This window comes from Centroberyx gerrardi, chromosome 21 (assembly GCF_048128805.1).
Source record: "Centroberyx gerrardi isolate f3 chromosome 21, fCenGer3.hap1.cur.20231027, whole genome shotgun sequence".
Lineage (NCBI taxonomy): Eukaryota > Metazoa > Chordata > Actinopteri > Beryciformes > Berycidae > Centroberyx > Centroberyx gerrardi.
This window is the reverse complement of record NC_136017.1, coordinates 2308508-2310372: the sequence shown is the minus strand read 5'-3', so window position 1 is coordinate 2310372 and position 1865 is coordinate 2308508. Positions and strand designations below refer to the sequence as shown.

Genomic DNA, 1865 nt, shown 5'->3' with positions numbered 1-1865 from the left:
ATGATGGATGCGGCGGAGTGCGGGGTGAGAGTGATGTGCCGCTTCAGGCCGCTGAACGAAGCCGAGATCAACCGAGGAGACAAATACATCCCCAAGTTCAAAGACGACGACACCGTGCTCATAACGGCAAGTCACATCCACAGCCTTATGATGATGTTGTTTGGTTGTTTTCAGCCTGCTGGGACCGAGCGGATCACCGCAGTGGGTTATTTTTAGATTTAATAACAAACTCATCTAAACCTGTGCAGTGCGCATTTCCAGCCTCCGGCCTGGAGTTAGTTTTAGAAGAATACAAATATCACAACTATATATAATATCGTATAGGAATGTTATAGGGATATTATAGGCCTTATTGTACCACAGATACTATAAGGCCTTGCAGGAATACTACAGTCCTGTATGGTTCAGCCTCTGATGCCTTGCCAAAGGGAACAGCAGGCTGCAGCACCGAGCTGCTGCTGAGAGGAAAACAACCAACATCCACAAACTGGCTCACTGTCACTGCTATAGGGATATTACAGGGATATTATAGGGATATTACAGGAATATTATAGGGATATTACAGGAATATTATATAGGGATATTACAGGAATATTATAGGGATATTACAGGAATATTATATAGGGATATCACAGGAATATTATAGGGATATTACAGGAATATTATATAGGGATATTACAGGAATATTATAGGGATATTACAGGAATATTATATAGAGATATTACCGGAATATTATAGGGATATTACAGGAATATTATAGGGATATTACAGGAATATTATAGGGATATTACAGGAATATTATATAGAGATATTACAGGAATATTATAGGGATACTACAGGAATATTATAGGGATACTACAGGAATATTATAGGGATATTACAGGAATATTATATAGGGATATTACAGGAATATTATAGGGATATTGCAGGAATGTTATATGGGGATATTCCAGGAATATTATTATAGGGATATTATAGGAATATTGTAGGGATTATATAGGAATATTACAGGGATATTATAGGGGTTATATAGGAATATTATAGGTATATCATAGGGATTTTTTTCAGGACAGACATTTTCACCCTACTTACTGAAATATTATAATCATTCAGAGTTACAAGTTGCACCTGTAGAATTCTAGTCTTATTTCTAAGGCTGATGGTGATGTGATGGGAAATACAACTGTGAACTCTAGTCAGTCACCACAAGGAAAACAACCACTATTATAAACAGTAAACAAGCAGATTTAAATAATAATAATACTTTAAATATGTATTTTTAATAATTTTGATTGTTTAAAAACAAATATATATATACCATTTCAAGTCATCAAAGTACAAGTCAAAGTCGAGTGCCAAGTCACCAGAACCCAAGTCAAGTCAAGTCTCAAGTGATTAAAACTGTGACTCGAGTTCAAGTCATGTGACTCGAGTTCAAGTCATGTGACTTGAGTCTCCACCTCTGCAACAGACAAATAAGTCTGAGGTCAAGGGTCAAAGCCGCAGCAGCCGGGTCTCAGGACTCGTTCAGGAGTGTAAATGCTGACTCAGGAGTCTGTGGCGACTCGGGGGTAGAATCACATCGATACTGTATTTGCCCACAGTGCAAGTCATACATAATATTTATTGCTGTGTGCAGCGCCGAGCCCGGAGCTCCAGGCCGGATAGTTTCCACCAGGCCGGTCAGATCGTGTTTGCAGATGATCCTGGGTGTTTGTTTTGACCTCTTTGGAGCGCCAGGTGGGTGGGACGAAACAGAGTGATGGAGAGTTTAGACGATTTGAAAGTCAGTTTGCGTTCCTGCAGGTCGGTGCTTTATCTGACACGCTCTGAACGATCCTGATGCAGTGAACCCCGCCCATCTG

General features: G+C 39.7%; 1 protein-coding gene across 1 annotated transcript in view; it reads left to right on the top strand.

Moving 5' to 3' along the window:
- The window catches only part of LOC139924254 (kinesin heavy chain-like), a 31270-nt gene continuing 29405 nt past the window's right edge, over positions 1-1865 (top strand). Inside the window, exon 1 of the mRNA XM_071915254.2 lies at positions 1-124. Coding sequence (XP_071771355.2) covers positions 1-124 — 124 coding nt within the window. The remainder of the gene's footprint in view (positions 125-1865) is intronic.